At 37.8% G+C, this 18,600-nt stretch overlaps 1 protein-coding gene across 4 annotated transcripts in view; it reads left to right on the forward strand.

Annotated features, from left to right (window-relative positions):
- The window catches only part of EPHA3 (EPH receptor A3), a 226,973-nt gene that overhangs the window by 186,082 nt on the left and 22,291 nt on the right, over positions 1-18,600 (forward strand). For all 4 annotated transcript variants that reach the window (XM_051621540.1, XM_051621565.1, XM_051621548.1 and 1 more), the window contains exons 11-13: positions 2,069-2,254; positions 7,634-7,695; positions 9,993-10,202. In XM_051621540.1, the coding sequence (XP_051477500.1) occupies positions 2,069-2,254; positions 7,634-7,695; positions 9,993-10,202 (458 nt within the window). The remainder of the gene's footprint in view (positions 1-2,068; positions 2,255-7,633; positions 7,696-9,992; positions 10,203-18,600) is intronic.

Genomic DNA, 18,600 nt, shown 5'->3' on the forward strand with positions numbered 1-18,600 from the left:
TGCAACTATTCTTTGGTTTGCCTCTTGTGTATAGGAAAATGTATTTGTGCCCATTGCATCTAAAACAATAATGTTTATAAGTTTAAGCTATTGTCATGTCTTTCTCTTTTCATTCCTTCTGTATAAATAACACTAAATCCTTGAGCATTGAATGTGAACACACATCCCTGACTTTTATGATTTTGGTCATTGTTATTACTCCCTTTATCATTCCTGAACTGTGGTGCCACAATGGAATGTGGACTCTAATGCCAGCCATACTGGTGGGACATTAATGAAAGAATAATTTCAATTTGCAGATAAATGACCTGAATGTGACATCTAAAATGTATTCATATGGTATCAGGTCTGAAGTCAATGGTGAAGGCCTGTCGATCTATTGCACATTTCTGAGCATTAAATCTATGAAGAGTGACAGGATTTAAATTTGCCTATTAAAGATATCTTATTTCTAATGCTTTTGGTCATTTTTCATTTTCACAGATGTTGCTTAATGTAAACAATTAGCTGCAGAGATAAAGAAAGAATCACTGCAAGCTAGTGAGCTCCAAGAGCCTTAGCTCAGTACAGGCATAGTAATGCTGTTGCATTCAGGATTATTACACATTAAATTGGGAAAAGCTCGTATGTAAGCAGTATAATCACTCTTTCCATTATGTTTCACTCACAAATAAAAATTAAATTCCCAGTTAGCACAAAAATGATGCCAACTAGATTGAGATTTGTAGGGCTTGTTTGTTTCCTAGCCAAACTTTCTATATAAGGCTGCTTGACAAAATATGGCATACGAGGAGCTATTTATATTCATATCTCATGCATTTTGACAAGTGAACCTGAATGGGTGTGTACTGTTGGAAAATGAGTATTAAAGCCCTCCAGCAATACTTTCTAGTTTCTTGAAGGAAAAATAAACAAACCACAAAACAAAACATTATTTTAGTCCATGTCCAGTAAAGTGTTTTCCTTGTGTTTAAGTATAAATAATCATATAGGGCAATTCTTGCCATCCTATTTCATGTATATTTTATCCGCTCTCTGTTTTTATTGTATTTTTCATTATTTCAATTTTGTCATGAAAACAAGGACGCACAAAGTTGCTACTGTAATTTTAACTGGGATGTTGTATGTGCAGTATATTTTATCATATGAAATTTAAGATGGAGGACTGGATAGCTGGGAATCAAAAGGTCAGTTGCTGCTCAGATGTTTTTAAGATACCAAAATTTCCTTATATGCTTTATGCAATCATCAGTTAAAGACAGATATTTTCAAGTGGGTTGTTGTTTTCTTCCAGTAATTTGTCAACTTATTTAAAACTCGCTGTTTCGAATAATAAGATAACTTTCCCTGTGCACTCTTCTTGGATGTAACACAGCAAAGGATAAACCATGTTGTATGAAAGTAAACATGCAGTGATATCTGCAATTTTCTGTTTAGCCATCTCACTGACACAGTATACAGTGAGCAGAGTATTCATGGTGGCCTGTGAGGTCCTGTAGTCCCATAGTGACAGTATATATTTGCATGATTAGATCCATCTGAACAGCAATAGAACACAGATAATCTGTATGGATTTCTTTTTTCTTTACAGCTATGTAGGTAAATTCTTTGGTTATGAATTATCTTGCTACTTCAATTGAAATAGGTAAAATAAGTGGAACTGTACAATCTCTGGTTGAAATGAAAAGTGTAATGTTCACAAGAATGCAAGACTGTTCTGATACTTCTGCATTAATTGGTTAGCCCTTCTATTATTGTCTCAAAGTGCATAACCTGAAATAAAAAGGGAGTTTCCTATTGATGTTTATGCATTCCTCTGGTCTACAGTCATCTGAATATATAGTGTAAATGAATGACATTGTCCAGTTTGTCAGCTGGAGAACCAAAGCATGGAAATCTTAAGTAGCTGTCTGAAGGCCTCCTTTGGAGCTCCAGTCTGTGGCTCACCAGTAAATATCACACCCTAAACATCACACTTCAGGGTCTTTTGCTGAACACTATGTCATCTTTCTTAAATCCCCATGAAATAACTGCATTTCGTCTTTTGTCATTTTTTCCACTCTTTTAGGGGAATTTGGAGAAGTGTGCAGTGGGCGCCTAAAGCTGCCCTCTAAAAAGGAAATTTCAGTGGCTATCAAAACCCTGAAAGTTGGCTACACAGAAAAACAGAGAAGGGACTTCCTGGGAGAAGCAAGCATCATGGGACAGTTTGACCACCCTAATATCATTCGATTAGAAGGAGTCGTCACTAAAAGTAAGATATGATGGGGGCATCTGTTTTACATGGGGAATTTCACTGGAAAAGGGTCCCTTCCACCCTAAATTACTCTGTGATTCTATGTTCTTTCAAGGAAGAGCAAAAGCAAATAAAAAACAAAATCATTCATGTTTATGCTCCACAAACCCTTCCAGAAATATTTATTCTATAACCCTGTTGATATGCACGAAATATCCTTCAAAAGAGAGAACAGCAGATACACATAGCTTGGCTTTTGCAATGTATATTGTATTTCCTCAAAGGCAGGAAAAAAAAAAAATCACCCACATGCAAGCACCAGCTAAAACCTCCACACTGATGCATCCAAGGAGGAATGGTGTCGGAGGCGATTGCCCGCTGCACACCTGCAGGAATTCCACTGCCTTGCTGCTCTTGGCAGCTGAAAACATACAAACAGTACCCTGGGTTAGTGAGATAGGAAAAATAACGAAAATAGAAATTATCTGCATTAAAAAAAACATAGAGAACACATTCCAAAAGGAGCATTTCTGAAGAACAGTACCTCCCAGTAATAAACTAGCATGTTTAATAAACTCCAGAGCTACAAGCTGCTACAAAGTGGCCAAGAGGCACTTGCTGATAATCTGTTAGGAGTCACGGAGTCTGATATCCTAAGGTTACCTAATTGCACTGAAACCGTATGTTCTGCTTTCAACTTAATAATTAAATTTTATCATTAGCAAAAATTAATGAACAGCCTACCTGGCTATAGCAACTGATACTAGTTTATTAATAAGTAAGTCCAGACTTTTTCCTACATGTTTTTCATGCAGGGAAAATACTCCATGTGATAATCAGTATGTACCAGTATGAGGCATTTTAAAGATTCTAGAATTTATATCTCAATAAAAATCTCAAAAAAAAATAATAAAATTGTAGGGCTTTAAACTGTCACTAGTAAAATTGACTGTATTTCTTTGATTATATTTTTATTAATAGACATTTTCTAAATCTACCACTGAGTGTTTGTGTTGTTGGTTTCTGGGTTTTTTTATAGCATGTTTGTGTCTCTGATAACAAATCACCTTCTCATTTTGAGACAAAAATATAACTGAAAACTCTACCCACACTGGGTACCATCCTGGAAAAGTAATGTATTTGAAGAACCCTCTCCAGCTCCAATTTTGTTAAGATAGGAACAAGTTGCAACACACGTTCCTGAACAGTGGTGTGGTTTTAGAGCTCCTACCCAGCTTTCCCATGGTAGCCACTGTAGCCTCCTTGAAGCCAATCAGATCCTGCAAGATCTTCTCCTTATGAGCAGCCAGTGAGATTTGGTGCTGAGGATGCTGCCTCATTTAGGCTCTTGTTGCTTATGCTGCTGGTTGTCCCCTACCTGGAGGTGGAAAGACAGAAGTAGATAGTAGTAGAAGAGAGAGGTTGCATGAAATACTGAAACTGGCTTGTTCCATGAGACATAAATTCAGAGACTTTCTAAATTTCCATTCCAGCGTAAGGTGATAAATTTAATCATCAAAGTCCTGCAGTAGTTATTAGGTGGGAGATCAATAACTTTTTAGATGAGGTGTTCTTATAAAAAAAATTAAAAATCACAAATGTCCTAGACATTTTTCAGGGGAGTGGAAAAAACTGGTAGGTTGTTTCCTAGTTCATTCTTAAGGACTCTGCTGGCAAAGCAGCTCCTTGCCATTTCAGTGAACTGCTTGAAATGTGCAGAGGACCTTTCCAGTTAAACTGGGTAGAAGATACCAAATACTTTGTTGTTAAATAGGTGTTTCTATTGGTTTTAACGAGTCTTGGTTTTAAAATTGCATAATTCAGGGTTTCACAAACATAGACAGGCATGAAAGAATGTCTTAGCTTACTGCAATAGATTATATTAAATAAAAAACCCACAAGAATGTGTCTAAAATTAACTAGTGAAAGGTGTGTAAAAAGCTGTATGTTGTGAAATGACATAATTACAGTAATAATGCATTCTCTAGGTATGATTTGTCAAAGTCTGTTTTGCTAATTTAAGTTATTCTTCAGCTTAGGTTTCACAATCCCATTAGCAAAGGACTGCCACATCTGCCTGTGTAAATCCATGTTATCTCCTGCTATTTAATGACACACACTTTGTACAGTCAGAATAATATTGGCAGTCCCAAAATTACTTAAAGTGCCAGCATCGGGCTGTCAGCAGCTGAGCTGAAATCTATTTTGTTACATTTTGTATTTCTGTGGCACTTGAGAAAATAATTTAATTGCTGTGCCTGCAGGAATTGGTGCATTGCTTTTGCATGTGCATTACTAATTCTGTCTGTATTCTGTATAAGTGACTATTAGTAAGTTTGCTACTCAGCTGTATTCACAGCAGAGCGCTGTTTGTTTCTGGGGGGCTGGTAATGCCAGCTGCCTATCACATGTAAGTATGAGAAAGCAAGCACTGAATATTCCCAGATGAGGTCAATAAAAGCCTCAGGGATACAACACCCTCTCCAGATAGCTTGAATGCAAGAGTTGTGAAAACTGTTCTGAAAGTATTTGTAATCATCTTGCTGGGTACAATTATATGGCATAAATGCAAATAAAGATAATAATTTGTTTCCTTTAACATTCTGTAGGATGATAGAAGGACAAGAAGGTTGTGGGGTTTGCTTTTTTTAGATCAAACCAATATACTGTAATAACAAATTAGCAGGTATTCATGTATTTTAATGATCGCAATTAAATCACACTCAAAAGCTTTAGTTTATGTACGTTCAGTTAAGAGTCTTTGGAGTAATTGCTGGATCACTCTCAGTACAGGGAATCCATGATAAACGGGCAATATGACTTTTTCTTCATTAACCAAATTCTTTTTGACAGGTGGCCCTTAGCAATTATCTAGCTTTTTCCATACTAAGCAACTCCTAGTAAACTACAATTGTTGTTATCCCTGTAACAGGACCATTTGGCATGAGAGGCCCTAAAGCTGGGGTGGCTGTGGCCTGCCAGTGGGACAGCCCACCAGCAGTATGAAAAAGGTTCACCCACCAGATGAGACTTCGATCCTTTCCTTCAATGCAGTCATTCCCCTGCTTCACTTGGATTCCTGTTCTGTGTTTTCCTGCTACACTGGTCTCCTGGGTGCACTGTAGGCAGTAGTCTTAATAACCAGCGCACATGTTCTGCTTAGTTTACTAATAATTTACAGCAATTTGTAGCCTGTTAGTGTAATAAATTTCGGCAACACTGTTGACACAAGTTGTTATCATGTATAAACGGCTGTGCTTTGATAAATGAATGCAGAATGTTCTTTTAAAAGTGTGCTGTGTTGCTTCAGAGCATATGTTTCTTATTATGGACAGGTTTCCATGTGAACCAGAGTGAAACCCTGCACTTGGGGCTTTCTCAGTATAGGTGAGCAAGGCAGGAAGGTACTCTCTTAATAATTTGAAAGTCCTATCTTCTTACCCTAATTTCAGTCTTCTGATGTGTCATAAAATTGACTGAGTTTAAACAGAAGCCAGTGTCCTGGTTTCAAAATGCATGGTTTTATCATAGGAAGTTTTGGATAGTCCCATCAGTGCACTGCTCTTTACTTGAAAGATCTTGCAGCATTTTCAGTACATTATCAGAAATGCCTTTGGATTAATGTTACACACACTCTGTAAAGGTAGGTACTTTTCCTTGCACTGCTTATGTCTTGCTAACAAGAGTAAGCAAGTAAAGGTTGTTGGTGTTGGGGTTTTGGGTTTTTTTAAGGTTTCGCATTGTTAGGTCTTTTATCTGTACCATATCCTATATAATTCAAGATTAATGTTTTGGATAAAGAGTTTGTTCCTGCTAGTTAATGGATGACAGAGTCAATTACCCACTAGTGTGACTCCCACAGTACAGCACATCATTTGCACAGCAGAAAGAAGATATTTTCACCCATTAATCTATGCAAAGAGGACACAGATTTTTCTTCTCATTTTATTAAACTCATAGAAACTAGTATTTCTCTTCTAAGATTTTCTTTTTGATAAAAGTTGTATTTGCAGAAAAACAAACAGAAAAGGAGTTGTTATAATTTACTTTGCTTTCTAATGGCTTTCTTGCTTTTAATCATACTGGGTAACTCTTTAAAGCCTCATGCTGTTCAATTAAAAGCTAAAATATCACCATGCTTCCTGTACAATATGCAGGCCTTTGTGAAGCTTTTATGGTCAGATGCCTTCCTTTATTATATGTGAAATAATAATTCATCTCCATAAATAACTTCAAGCTCTTACCCACCTTTCTCTCTACCACAAAGAGAAAATAAACAAAGCTTTAGAAAATATTATGAAATAATAAAATCCATATGATGGTAAAATATTAGCAGGGCAATGACCTTTCTCTGGAAACTTCACCATAATCTCATTAATTTTTGCATTCATTTCTCTTCAGCATGCCAGAGTAGCATGTAAAATCTTGGTTGTTTTACAAATATCTTAGGGTAGAGAGAATGGTTTCAAAAACTGATCTGAATCTGCGTGGACAAATTTTGAAAGATGTTAGAGGATTTTCAAGGATGCAGGGCTGTTCCTTTAGAGCTTGTTTCTGCCCTGTGGATGCAGTGTGTTTGGCCCCCAGCTACATTGTTCCTGGCAGGAGGGGAAGTTCATGTTCTCGGTGATCCCACTCCAGAGGGAGGCAGGACCGCCTGGCAAGAGGGCTGACCCCCAGCAGTGAAAGGTGGCCATGTTACAGCTCTGCTTTTCTTTCCAGTGCCCTGGGTTACTTTTATTCTGCACTTTCAACTCCATCTCTATCCTCAGCCCATTGTTTTCCTCGGCTTATGCTAGGAAAATACTGAAGTGCTACAACTGAAATGCATTGCAAATACCATCCTGAAGGAGAAGGGTTTTTGCTATGGCCTCCAAATATGCTGTTTAATCTCTCCCTTACTGAAGTACTGGAGGAACATATTGACTGTACCCATGTGGTAGAGCACTGCTCCACAGTCCTTGCACCTCCGTTGTGCAGACCAGGGCACCTCAGAAGAAACTGCAACCTTGTCCACAGTCAGGGCCCACTTCCCTTCCATTGGGAACTTGGGGGCAATTGCATGGCAGAATATGCCAACTTCATTGCATAAATGCAAGAGTTATATGACAGATTATATTCAGTTGTGAAGGATGAGACACTATATACTGAAAATGCAGGATACTTAATTTTGTGTCTTGGGACTCCAGCTGCTGAAAATTGTATTTCTGTTGTTGTCAGTGAAATCACAATGATGTTGTGGACAGAGCTGGTTTTGCCCATGCATCTTTTGCTTTCTTTCTACAATGTAAAATTATCCATTGGATTTGGAAGATTTGGGCACGTTCCTGAAATGCCTGTTTTTACTGATTATTATGTATTAATTTTAAATATCTGACCTCTATGATATATTTGCAGGTAAACCAGTAATGATTGTTACTGAATATATGGAAAATGGTTCCTTGGACAGCTTCCTACGGGTAAGTGTAGTAGAGAACTACATGCTGCAGGACTGGCTCTTGCTCTGAATTTGTTATGAATTTTCTGCCACTGTACTCTGATTCATCATCAGCTCTTGTTGCTTGGTATTTCATTTATTTAACTTGGGTTTACGTGCATTGTGATCTGCTCAGAAAGCCAGGTAGGAATCTGCCGATCCATTTCCACTGCTTACATTAAGTATTATTCCAAAATGAAGAACCTTTTTGGTTTATTAGTATGTCACACCAATAAAGAAAAACAAAACAAACAACATAGCACACAAAAATGGAAATTGTCTTTCTTGAATTACTTGAATTACTTGGCTTGAATTACTGCTGGAATACCATTATGCTTATTGGTTGGCAATCTGGATGTCTTACCAAGAGATTTCCAAAGTGAACAGTTTTGTGGAAATTTTATCAGTAAGCCAGTAGTACTGACCAAGAGCCATTTCCATAAATCTGAAAAGCTTAGGGAATAACCCCATACCTGACGGTGTTTGAAATGTGTTGCTAGCAAGCTTTATTTGCCTGTTTTCTTTCCCTAACTTTAGACATACTAATACCATTGTTGATTTATCTTTGCGTTCTGACAAAGTTGGTAGCGAGCCTAAAAAAATGTGAGCGCTCCCTGTGTCACCAAGATTTACTTGTGGCAAAACAAGAAGTGTAGCAGAAATTAAATCCCATCTGAGGGGAAACACTAGTTTAATTTTAATTTGTTAGGGCAAACTCAGCTGTGGCTGGGAGACTGCTTTGGTTCTGCTATGGTTGAGTGACATTATCCCCCAAATTCATGACACTGAACTAGATATTTAACCCCAAAAGGGGATATGTTGTCAGCCTTAGTTTCAGTATGTATATATATGTTATGATGTCCACTGGAGCATGTAAAATACATATAAATAATGTGTCAGTATATCTGAATGAAATATATCTGTACTGAACTGCATATATTTTGTTTAGGCTAAAAATCCTTGACGAAAGCTTGGAGGAAAGGAGAATAATTTCTGACTCTACAAAACAGTTGTTCAGCTTGTTCCTTTAAGTGTTTGGTTGTTGGTTTGGTTTGGTTTGGTTTGGTTTGGTTTGGTTTATCACAGGCAACCCAGGCGAAGTAACTTTTTTATAAATCCTTTTAAAAACTATTTCATTTACTTTTCTCTTGAAAGGCTATCTCAGCATCTCATTGCTTTCATGGTTAGAAGCTTTCTGATTTCTAGCTAAATCTTCTCTAGGGTCTATGTAGATCCTCTTGTGTTGGCCCTAGTTAAAGAAGGTTTCATAACAGGGAACTGCTAAGAGTCTTCTATAATAATTAATTTCTTCATGAAGGGGAATTCTGAGAGGCTTTTTAAGCATCTGTGGTGCAATATATTTGTGTAATGTTTACAGTGCTAATGTCACCCCTAAGTATATTAATCAAAAATGAAATTAATCCAATCAGTCTTGCAGACCAATCTGTGTGAGCTCATGCCACATGGCAGAGCCAGCTCCCATGTAGTTAATAAAATTCTGAAAGAAGCAGCAGGAAAAGCTGGAGAGCTGCCCACGATGATACATTTACAGCACTTGGGGATTCATTCAAGAGCTGCACTAAAATGTACTGTTGTCCTGTCTACTATGTATCTATATATCAATATCAAAGTTAGATGCTAACAAACAACATTAGTAAGAGCTGGGAGATTTAAAACATGTGTCTAGAAATAGACAATTAGAAATAATTGCAACTATTGGTTTCTAGGCTAGGTCACAGTGTATTTAAGTGATTTTGTTTTTCTGAAGTTGAGGAAAATTTTGAGGAATGAGTTCAAACTTACTTGAATTTGAAAGCCACTGAATCAGATCAGCATTTAATTTTATTAGGAAAAAATGCTTGTGTAACAGAAAACTTTCATTAGTCCATTGGGCAAAGCTGGGATTTTCACTAACAATTTCTGTGTCCTTTCAGGGAAGCTGGACATCTGTTTCCCCAATGTCCCGCCACTCCAGTCTCATGAGCACACACAATATGGATTTATGTGCCACTTTCACATGGGTTCCATCTAGGAAATTAAAATTCTGATGACAACAGGAACAGGAAAAATTAATTTTTATCTGAATTGAAAATCTGTCCCCTTCCGACAGCTAACTGGGAGATTATCCTCCACAGATCAAAGTAGTTCCACATGTGGCATTTAAATCATGACCCTGACTCACAGGCTCTTCACTTGAGGAGCTTCCAGGGTCTTTATAAAAAATTCTGTGCAAGTAGGAACATGAACAATCTCTGAAATGACTTTTCAAATGTTTTTCAGAAACATGATGCCCAGTTCACAGTCATTCAGCTGGTAGGCATGCTTCGAGGGATTGCATCTGGCATGAAATATTTGTCAGATATGGGTTACGTCCATCGAGATCTAGCTGCTCGTAATATCCTCATCAATAGTAACTTGGTATGCAAAGTCTCAGATTTTGGTCTCTCTCGTGTACTGGAAGATGACCCAGAAGCTGCTTACACCACAAGGGTGAGTTTCTGTGTTTATGTATCCTTTTAAAATTCTTGTTAGTTGTGACAAAGTTAGACTGAAATCTGAGGGAGTCCCTGAGGCTTCTACTCTGTTGCAGGGACCATCCAGTCCTGCATGCTCAGAGATGTTCAATAAACCATGAACTCATCACAGCTATTTTAAAATTCATGTCTCAGAGAAGACAGAAGGCAAAATATATGATGTCTGTTGGTAGATTATTTTTCTTAAAGTGTGCCAAATTCATAGTTTAGTTTTTTTCTGGTGGGCTTGTGAAGGAGTGACTACCACAAGTAAGGACTGAGTTGGTTTGGCACATGATAACATAAGACTTCATGTATGATTTCAGCATCTTTTGTTACAGCGCTGATTTAACTGCCACCCAGTAAAAAAAAAAATCTTATATAGCAACATTTTTTTATTTCATTGGTAGTTTTTTTTACCTTCTTGTTTCTTCTAGTATGAAGGGACATACGTCTGACTGAAGCATACTGATACCACAGTTCTGCAAGGGTGTATCAGTTATACCTGCTGTTGTGCTCCTAAAAGAGTAAAACAAACAATCAAAAAATCTTGCCTAACAATGTAATAAACCTTCTTTTTTTTCTCCTTGTTATATCATATGTACAAAGTAGTATTTGTCTTTTGGAGATGTAATTATATCAAGAAGACTTGACTCTGACTGTTTTGTCCTGAAACAAGGAAGCTTTTATCAGATAGGAGATTGTCCATAGTGTTATCTGCTGCTTGTTTCTTTAATGGATTTCATCCTGCCTGAGAAGCTACCTGAAAGCTACTCTGTTGGCTTTAGAGCCTTAGAAAAGCCACAGTGTCTTCTAAGTACAGCTGTGCTGCACTTCTTGTTATCACTTGATTAACGCTTCTGTTCAATTGTGGAGACATTCAAAGCATACATTTAGTTTTGTGTATGTAGGTATTACACTGGAATGCTTGTGTGTTTGCTTTAATCCTATTGTGATTGAATTTTCTTAACTTTAGAAAAAGTGATATTTTTCTCCAGTATCTTAGTCATGTGTAATTTGCAGTGATGCATAGTAATCATCTCCCCTTCACTGTACAAACCAGATCAGAGTAGAACATATCAGCAAAATCTTAATGGGGGTTTTCCAGGGTTTCCTTCATTCCTGATCACTAACAGGAGCAATCAATTACTGTAGTAGTTTGCATGCTACCTTCATCATGACTGAAATAAAATAACATGTGACAAATGAGCAAAGAAATCCTAGCTGTTTTCTTATGCATTATATATACATTAGATACACATGCGTTTATATATATATATTTATCAATCATAACTTCATAACTTACCAGGCATAAAGACTCTATTCTTTACTTGACCTTTCAGTGCTTTGTTTGACCTCTGATAAGCTTTGGCATGTTGTTAGAAATATGCAATATATACTGCTTTAGGAAACTTTCTGCAGAAGTCTCTCATGGTTAGTATAAAGTGATATTAGTAGGAGAAAGCAGTTTTCATGCTCAGTATAGGTGCAGCATTCATAACTAAATATTAGTATAATGCAAGAGTCCCTCAAGAGGAAATTGTCTGTAGTTCAGCCAGAGCCTTATTGCCTTGTCCAATATGCTTGCCTGCCCTCTTCTTAAGAACTACTGTGAAAGTAATAGGTGTTAGTGTTTCTGAGGTAAACAGTTTTAGGTACAGTATTTATCTAGCCTCATATTTAACCTCCCTCCCCCAGAATGTATGCTTGCAAAGTAAGGCAGTTGCTCTGTGTCCTACCGCCACTGCCCACAGGCAGGTGATCAATCTCCCCTTTAAAACAGCTGTTTACATGCATGGAGATTGCTGTTCTCTTCACAATCATCCCTCCTTTCTTTAATTTTCTAAGCGATTTTCTCCAGACTTACTTTTCTTTCTGGTCTCCTTCAGATTCTTTTCAACTTAACTACATGTCCTTAAATGTGATGCCCCAAATGGGATATTAATCCCCAGCACCAAGCATAGTATATTTATGTTTCTTATATGTGCTCTTTGTGTTAATATCTCTATGGTTGAGAAGTCTGTATGTCTCCTTCCACCCCCAGTACAGTTTTGCCACATGTTTGGCTCAAGTTCTCCTCAGACACTTACCTCTGCCATCCTTCAAAGTTAAGTTCTTTTATTCCAAAATTCAACTGGACATGCAAACTAATCTATTGTTTAGTAATGGCATTTTGTGGAGTCATAAAGACCTGAAGAAACTTTTATGTCCTAGTTGAAAAAGTTGTATGAGGAGGAAAAGTAGCTCCCCATCAAACAGCATACAGCTTTATAAGGGAAATGTGCTTCCCTGAAAGTGAAGTGATTGTCACTGACTTATATGTGTGTGTGAGCTAGGACAAGCCGTGGTTCACAGGGCATCAGTGCCTTCTGGCCAGTGTTACGTGTGATTTTCCTATGGCCAACTGCAGTGGTGTTTATTTTTTTGTTTCTTCCTCTTCTTTTGCGACCTGTTTTCTAAGCCTACCTGCCTATTTACATTTAGATAGCAAAATCAGATGGAAATAAACTGTTTTGTAAAGTATAATCATATGTGTTCATTAAACTCCATCTGTTATTTTTGGTGTGTATGCAAGCTGCTGCAAGAACCCACCCAGATAATTAAAACCTTTAAATACAATCTAGGACAAATCTATTTTTCTTCAAAAGTAGTAGCTGAATATGCCTCTGCCACATCTTGACTCTGAGAGAAGGAGGAGGCTATTTGCTGTTCATCTTTTTGCTCAAGTTTCCCTTGAAGTTAATCTTTTGTACATGTCCAGGTAGTGTGTCCCTGGGATGTTTGATCCCTAGCTTAAACAACTGGGGACCATGATTATGAAAGAGAGCTCCAGGGCAGGTCATGTTCTCGTTCCTTAGTCATGTCACAAAACCCAGGACCATTTCCTTAGTGATTTCTAGTGCATTTTGCAAGCATGAATTATATGACAAAAACTAAACAAAAACTATGCCACTTTTAAAAATAATGGGATCATCCCAAACAATTTTGTGCCTTTACAACTAAAGGATGAGAACTACTCAATAGGATCTTTGAAAAGACAAAAAAAAAAAATCCAATTTATAACTACAATTCCAAACATTCAAACAGTAAAGAGTGTGCATTATATAAATGGGTACAAACTTTTGCCTCCCCTCCACCTCTTCCCACTCCCAGTTCTCCGTTTAGTATCAGAGGTACTAAGGAAATTTATAGAGTTAGCTGAAAAGGTAGGTATTTTATCTAGTTAACCTCCTCTTCCACACATATTTTCTGCCCGTAAACATCAAAGCCTGAGAATGGTTCCATTGCATTAATTCATAACTGCAGTTTGGGATTGGTCCACCTCCAAGGAGCCCAGTTGGCCCTTCAGGCTTTCAATACATACCACTGACTGGGTGAATCTTACACTGTTCTGTTCTCAGAAGCTCTTTCTGAGGCTTTACATAAAGGATATAGACATGGATCCTTTTATATATCAATAACATGTGCATCCCTTTATATATCAAAACATAATCCTGCTGTATGTTCATGCTATTGTACAAGAGCTCAATGCGAAGATCACAGGTGCAAATATGAAATACAGGGAATCGTAAACTGTAAGAAAACTTTGCTACCTGACAGGGTAATTTTTTACGTCCTGAATTATTGTCCATGAATCAATACCACAAAAGGCCTTTGGCAGCCTGTGGTCTGCCTGCTTACAGAAGCAGAAGCCAGCATGTGAGTCAGGCTGATTGAATGTTTGGATTTTTTTTTTGCTGAGTCTTTGTGCCGGAGGGAATGTAATGTAATTATCTACATTCGCCATACCTATTCACTTCTAATTGAAAGGCCAAGATTGTATTAAAATTGTCATTGTCAAATTGATCCTTTTTATTCTTATTATTTCTAGATGTCTGTGGGTGGACTAATGACACAATATGAAGTGGAAGTAAATTTAACCTTCACACATGTAGAGGGACTGTAATTATGTCTCTTAGAGGCATAATATTTGGGTAGTCAGTAGGTAAACTTTGACTATATAAATACATAGTTGGATACTTCACGTGTTTGTTGCATTTCAATGTAAAACACAGCCCCGTCATTATATTTGCATGCATAATTTCTTATACATCTATATAACTTAAAAAAATACTGTTCTTGGATTGCAAGTATTTGATGGCCTGTGCCCCCAGGCAGCTGTGCCGGAGCTGGGAGGGCAAGGCAAGGTGCTGCTCCCCTGTGTGCCACGGGGAAGGGCATGTGGGTCCTTTCTGCTACGCACATGTTACTGCAACTGGTGCTTGACAGAACTTCTGGTTCGTTCATTCCCTACTTATGCAAAAAACACAATAATACGGTCTAAGTGTATTGAAGGGTATGGTAAAAAAAGAAATAAAACCCAAAAAATTCTCTTGCCTGATAAGCACCCAGAAAGAAACAGTGTTCTGTTTTCGTTTGCCACACAAGGAGATAATTTCAAGAAAAAATATTCGTTAGTAAGGGATGAACACGTAGTATCAGGTAATTTTCAGGTGCTTAAGAGGGCAAGTTAGACTCATCTCGTTCACATGAAACCATCTTGTCCTGTGCCAGTAAGATATCTCCTAGCTAAGTCATCAGGTAATTAATTAATGTCAGGCTTTTACCTTCAGGTTTTCCAGCAAAGTTCTTTTTGTAATTCTGGTAGAATCCATTTTTCTTGATTCTCCTCTCCCCACGCCTGTGGCTTTTGTGCCTGTGGCAGTCACCCTGTAACAGATTATAAATCAGAATATTGGAATGGGTTGTGAAGGCCTGGAAACAAGTGCCTTGTGCTGGAGTGCCAGACATGCTAGAAATAAATGGAGGACTTCATCAGCTTTAGATGAATTATGCTGAACAGCCAGATACTGCCGGAATCACAGCCCCATCTAGAGCAGATAAAACTTCTGGTTGCTGTTGGGGCTCACTAATTCAAAACCTCGAGAGTGGTTCTCTGACCTAGACTGCCTGGGATTTTGAGCTGCAATAACAAACTCCTACAATTTCTAACACTGATATTTTCTTTCTACTCAAATTCAGGCAGCTTATCTGGCTTTGTGAGCATGCCCTTGAAGGGAGACGATGACAAAAATATATAAAATCCATGTTTATCTTCAGAAAATGATCAGGAAATGTATTACCAATAGTTAGCGATGCATGCATGCATGTATATGTTCTGTATAAGCCTGTGTCAAATAGATTTGGGCAAACTATTTTCCTAGGCATATCTATAATGATTTTTCATTTAGTACGTTTGTCTTGCATGTTCATTCCTGATACTACTCATTTTGAAGGGTAGGAGCCCAGTAATACTAGCCCATAATATGAGAGTATCAGATTTTCCAGTGGAGTATAAGAAACAGACATAGCAGACAAAGTTGAGATTAAATTGTGTGAAAGCCTAATAGACATACAATATATAATTAAAACCAAAACAAAATACAAATGTAAGGTATCTTAGCACTTTCAGCATAGCAGTTACAGAGCAGTTCTTATACTCATTTTAAATACTAGGACACGTGGAAAAAGGGGAGAAAAAAAAAGAGACGAGTAAAGAAACAAGTATGGGAGCTTAGTTTTCCGAGCTCCAACTAGCAGCTCTAGGAGAAATTTTTGATTCATTTATGTGAAGGTAAATTATGTAAGATATCTTTGACCCTGGCAAAGAGTATTGCAAAGGATATCTTGATTTCTAGCAAAGCAGAAAATTGAAGAGCTGATTTGTGCTCAGATGAGATGTGTATTTCTCAAAAATGGTGGAAGCTAATTGGGATTTTTTTAATGCTGAACGATCATGGCTTTTTAATTTCAAAATAGACTATTTGAATTACAGCAAGCCTTATAGTTTTCAAAGGTAATAGCAGTAGAAAACCATGCATTTAGATTTATACAGTTCTTCAGATTTTCTGCATATATTGATATTTGGACATCTGATAAAATGTGACTGTTGCATAATCCTTTGGGGGGAATTATTTTTGTGTTAAAATGCTTATTTGTCTGACAAATATTTTCCAGAACATTTTTTTGCTGTTCTTGCTCTTAAATTATTCAAAAAATGAGTAAGTAAATTAATCTTTTAAATACAAAGATAAGATTGACATTTTTATGATAAACTGAAAAGCAGAATAGCAAAAATATCATTTTATATTTATTCAGTGGCAGTTGATTTGTTTTTTAGCTTCATTTTTTTTTTTTTTCTTGTTTATGGTAATGCTACAGGTAGCTGTAAGCTTGTGTGAGTTTACAACTGAGACACAGCGAATAAAATTTATTTACTTACACTGGAATCTTATGGGTGATGTATCTTCTTTTTTCACTAAAATAAACAAAGCCAGAAGAACTTTGTTTCATTGATTTTGTAATCTTCCTTAGCCCGCAGTAAAGCAGGCCCAAAATGTTAGGAGACTAATTAATGTCATTTTGTGTAAATGTGTTTCTCCAATTGTATAAATGACTTTTCCATAAGATTATAAAGGTTAAGACTTTCTATCAAATATGATGTTTTCTGCCCTTGCCTAAAGTGCTCGCGTTCTAGTGATGAGCATGTTTTCTCCATGCGATATCAGGCAATTTTTTCTCTAGGGTTCAGCAAGAACTGCTTCATTTTCCTATTTTACCCTGAAATTTAAAAAGTGAACCTGAAGCCACCCACAAAAATTCAGATTTTTTACTGAGTAATATTCTGGAAACTCCAAAATGATACTTCTGTGTTTCACAGAACCATTATGCTGATGCAAGAAAAACAACATACCTACTCTCTGCCTGAGGTCTTTCTTATGTGGCATGTTGTAGCTGGATGTTCTGCCATCCCTCTATTCAAAATGTAGCCAAATCAATTGCTGGAGAATGAGGCCCAGACTGGTTGTGTCTCCACAAGGTCACTGACAACACATAGCTCCGTATCTTAGCATCTTTTTAATCAGATAGCACAGTCTCTTTCCCAGCAGCACTGATGCTTCGGTGCACAAGGTGAAGGATCAGCAGAAGTGAGAGGAGCTTGGAACTCATCTGAGGTGGCAGCAAGGATCAGCAGTTCCCTCCTTTACATCTCCATCTGACCAGAAATTCAAAGCATTTCATTTCCAACCAGCTGCTAGTGTTGGTCTGGCTTGATCCCTGCTGGACAACAGGCAGGGGGGTGGAGCTCAGAAGACCCTACCAGCCAAGGAGCATTATGGTGGCCCTCATGCTTTGACTCCAGCAGCCCTGTGAGCTGCACATTCCTTTCTGGATCTAGGGCACAGGGTTGGGCTTCATCTGTAAAAATACTTCACAATTTGCATCTCAGGTAGCAAATTGTCCTGGCAGTTGAGATACTCTGGGGTGGGTGGGCACCCTGGGGGCAGGTCTGTGAAGGGAGGGCTGGCATCCTGGGCCTGCAGCCCTGGCTTTCCCCCTCCCACTGCTGTGTGTGGGCAGCTCTCAGGCACCTCAGCCTTCCAACCGGGATGTGAGTCTGTTCAGTTTTGCAGGCAACTTCTGAGGCCGTGGGGTGAGTGGCAGATAGTTAATTTGGAAGCTCTTTCCGTTCCTGGTGGTGTGTTTTTGTTTGTGTAAAGTTAGGGTGTGATATTCCCCCAGCATCAACGTTCTTCATTGGAAACAAAGTTCACTCTGCTAGTATGTGTTGAAAAAAGGTTGAAAAAGTGGGATTGATTTCTTTATCATCCCCGCATTCAAAAGTGTAAGTGAATTTGTTGTGAAAATACTAGGACACAGGACAGCCTATCTTGTTTCTTGGCTGTGCCTTGGACTCACGGACCCTAGACACTTGTAAAAGGGGTATAATATTGCTTGTCAATAGAGCATTAGAAAAAAATAATATTCTAGTGTTCTTGGTACTGTTAAGGAGTCGCGCTGAGAACTGTGAGTAAACTTATAATTACTAGAAAAGACAATGTACTTTTTTTGACTGGATAACATTATCTTATAGTTTTCCAAGTGAGAGAGAGAAAGCAGGCGCTCCACTCTGGCTTCTGTGATGAAACAGTGGTTTCAAAAACTTTATTATTTATTTTCTCTGTCCTATTTGTGGGTCCGCAAGTACTGTCAAAATTTAGTGTTTGCCTAATTTTAAGGGCTGTGTGTGAAATGGGAGTTTGTCTTTTGGTTAAGGCAGGGTGTCTGCTAAACAGGATGGGATCCATAAAGGCTGTATGTCAAGACAGATTTCCTCTCTGACCTTTTCCAAGCCTCTAAGACATATCTAGTGACATTTTGGAGGTCTAAATTGTAGCGTGAGTCAGACCTGCCTATATTGCTTGTATTTAATCTAATTTGTGCAGTTTTAGCCATGACATTGCAGTTGTCTGGACTCGGGTGTATTTAGCCTGTATTTAAGCTTCTAATTAACACTAATGTCCACTTTTCTGTTGTTAACCAAGCTAGTTAGT

This window comes from Apus apus, chromosome 1 (genome assembly GCF_020740795.1).
Source record: "Apus apus isolate bApuApu2 chromosome 1, bApuApu2.pri.cur, whole genome shotgun sequence".
Classification (NCBI taxonomy): domain Eukaryota; kingdom Metazoa; phylum Chordata; class Aves; order Apodiformes; family Apodidae; genus Apus; species Apus apus.